At 59.6% G+C, this 3,124-nt stretch overlaps 1 protein-coding gene across 1 annotated transcript in view; it reads right to left on the reverse strand.

Moving 5' to 3' along the window:
* Nucleotides 1–2,841, reverse strand: part of COG1 (component of oligomeric golgi complex 1) — a gene marked incomplete at its 5' end in the record, with an annotated part of 8,301 nt that extends 5,460 nt beyond the window's left edge. Inside the window, 6 exons of the mRNA XM_008935068.1 lie at nt 12–347; nt 470–502; nt 573–750; nt 1,672–1,825; nt 1,904–2,074; nt 2,660–2,841. Coding sequence (XP_008933316.1) covers nt 12–347; nt 470–502; nt 573–750; nt 1,672–1,825; nt 1,904–2,074; nt 2,660–2,841 — 1,054 coding nt within the window. The remainder of the gene's footprint in view (nt 1–11; nt 348–469; nt 503–572; nt 751–1,671; nt 1,826–1,903; nt 2,075–2,659) is intronic.
* Between the last annotated feature and the right edge of the window lie 283 nt (nt 2,842–3,124).

A 3,124-nucleotide genomic window follows, 5' to 3' on the forward strand; every position in this document is an offset into this window, starting at 1 on the left:
CGGTCAGAGGCATGTGTGGGGGGGTAGCGGAGCAAAGCATCCAAGCTGGCCTTCAGCTTGGCGTCCAAGGCCGAGCAGAAGCTCTGCAGGCAGGGGGTCAGGGCCAGGGCCTTCATGCCCAGCCCGCTGCGGGCGAGGTGCCCGCGTTGGGCCACGCTGAGCCAAGCCGCGTCGGGGGGCAGGTCGCCCGAGCTCTCCGACCACAGGAACAGGGTCAGGTTGTGTTCCAGCTGGATGTGCTTGCTGGAGGCAAAGGGGGGGGATTTGACTTGGAGTTCTTGTAAGGCTGAAGTGAGAAGCTGTTTGGAGCTGTTGGAGATGGAGTCAAACTCTTCTTGCGTCAGCGTCTGGAAGAGAGAAAAGGGGAAAAAAAACCCCAACAGCACCTTTTACACGTGTCACTTAGCACTTAAAACACACACTTAGCGCTGCTGACTTGTCTGAGACGACAAGAGAGGGCTCAGCCCACCTCGATCCTGTCCAGGAAGAGCTGCTGCAGCAGCTCCTCCCAAAGGGAGGCGGGTTTGTCCAGGAGGCGCCGGCACACAGCCCTCCAGTGCTGGCACCCGGACTCCCTCCCAAAGGGAGGCGGGTTTGTCCAGGAGCCGCCGGCACACCGCCCTCCAGTGCTGACCCACGGCCTCGCTGCTCAGCAGCTCCCACACGGCGTCCCGGATCCCAGCCAGGCCCTTCATGCTCTTCACGTAGACCAGCAGGTTGCTGACTCCGGCCCTGATATCGTCGCTGCACCTGAAGGAAAGGTTTTGGTCAGAATTGCTGGGACACAGCCCCCTGGAAGGCAGGAGAGCCGGCACACCGCCCTCCAGTGCTGACCCACGGCCTCGCTGCTCAGCAGCTCCCACACGGCGTCCCGGATCCCAGCCAGGCCCTTCATGCTCTTCACGTAGACCAGCAGGTTGCTGACTCCGGCCCTGATATCGTCGCTGCACCTGAAGGAAAGGTTTTGGTCAGAATTGCTGGGACACAGCCCCCTGGAAGGCAGGAGAGAAGATCGGCTGCACCCCATGGCTCTGCCTGCAGCATCCCCCAGGGGATTGAGGGTGCCCCTCAGCGAGGCAGCTGCACCCCAAATCCCACCCTGGCGCCCTGCAGGAAAGCTGTGGTGGGTGTTGAAGCTGGGAGCAGCCCAGGAGAGCTGGCAGGGAGGGCAGGGGAGAAGGGCTGGTGGGAAACATCTCCCAGGCAGCAAGCACAGCTTGAGGGGCTGCAGCTGGCACGGGGTGGGCAGAGCTCCCAGCTCCTCTCCTCTATAGGTGGGCTGGGGACTCTATAAAAGGGACCTGGCTGCCCCCACCCAGGCCAGGGAAAGGCAGTGAGGAGAAAGGAGGTGCTGGAGGAGGAGTGAATGAGGCAGGTAAGGGATTGGCTTCTCCTCCCCTCTCTGCTGCTTTGCTGGTGCTCATGGCAGTGTGAAGTGGCTCTAGAGGAGCATCTTGGTGCAGCCCATGCAGGCTGCTGGGTCAGGGTCTCAGCCTGGCCGTGCCACTGCCAGGGAGAGGGGAGGCTGGGCAAGAAACCAGCAGGAGGCACAGCCTGGCTGGAGAGAGTGAGGAACTCAGCAAATTTGGGGTTGCTTTGTGCTGCTGCCTGGGCACCGAGGCCGTGCAGGGTCTGGGAGAGCCCTGCAAAGGGGGACACTGTCCCACTCACATGGCAATCCACTTCTGCAGCGTGTCTCTGAGGTAGTCCTGGCTGATGGGGTGGGCCAGGGTCCGTAGGGCAGGCTGGAAATCCACCACTGACTCCGGCAGGTACTTGAACCAGCTGCTGAGCTTCATCTCCTCCTCCAGAACCCCACCTCTCCCTGGAAACACACAGTCAGGGGAGCAGCCCAGCACAGGGGAGCCTCCTGCTCACCAATCTGGGCTGCCCAGGAGCTCACCTGCTGCCTGCTGGCCTGTGGTGCTCTCCAGGGTGGAGAAGAGCAAGCCACAGGGCAGGGCTGGATCCGGAGCCATCCCCTCAGGGGTGGTGTAGAAGACAGCATGAGCCTGGTACAGGGTAGTGGTCAGCAGCTCCATCAGGGAACACACCTGAGCTTTTATTCCTGCCCCTGCAAAGAAACACCCATCAGCCCAGGCAGCCCCTTCCCAGGGGTGCCAGCAGCTCTGTGCCTCCAGTGAAACCTTTTTTTTTTACTGTTTTTTAGCATTAAAATCCCCCCAGGTTATGTCTGGGCCACCTTGTCTGCTGATCTTTGTCCACAGCTGTCTCTGGTTTATGTGAAGATGCCAGAATGAGGCTTTAAGGTTGAATTTTACTGAGTTTAGAGACTGCTCTTCATTATTGTGTCTTGTTCATGATGATTTTAACCCCCAAGGTCTTAGAGCTGCTTCAGTCTTGGGGGTCTTCCAGCCTCATTACCTTGATTCCAGACCAGTTCATTATCTGCTCATTCAGTCTAAAAGCTTTTAACTCCATCCTGCTGACCTGATTCCTTCCCTATTACACGTGGGCTTGGCTTAAAACCTTGAGCACCATTAATTGTTGTGCCAGGGCTGTGCTGTGGCTGCATCCCCACCACCACGAGCTCTTTAGGGGACCAACCCACCCACTCCTCTGTGAGCCAGGAGGGAGGTGATGAAGCACAGGGGGGGGTTACGTGGGGTTCCAAAGGGAGGCTGCCCACGGTACTGACCGTGGTGAGGCTGGTTGAGAAGCTGCTGGATGGCCAATTTCCTGGCCAGAAGGAAGTCAGCCAGGGCCTGGCGTGGAGAGCTGTCCTCCAGGAGCATGATGGCACACAGGGCTTCTGCCACTGCCTGGTCTGACACGGTCTGGCTCTTCAGCAGGGACTTGCTCTCCTGCAGGATGGTGGATCTGCCAAGGGAAGGAGGTGGGCACCAGCTGGCCTCAGGGCTTCACTGAGATGTGTGAGACCTTACAGCGAGGACGTTCTGTTCCCCAGGCAGATGTGGGGCCATCTGGGTGCTGCAGGACTGAGTGAAATGTCTGTGCCATGGGGCAGGGCGCCGGCCAGCCACAGCCCCGGGTGGCAGCAGGGTGTCCCCTCCTGTGCTCAGAGCAGGGTTTGGCTTGGAAAAGACCTTCAAAGAGTGGAAAGGACCTCTCAAGAACCCAATCCAACCCCCTGCAGGGAGCA

This window comes from Merops nubicus, unplaced genomic scaffold (genome assembly GCF_000691845.1).
Source record: "Merops nubicus isolate BGI_N331 unplaced genomic scaffold, ASM69184v1 scaffold32502, whole genome shotgun sequence".
Classification (NCBI taxonomy): Eukaryota; Metazoa; Chordata; class Aves; order Coraciiformes; family Meropidae; genus Merops; species Merops nubicus.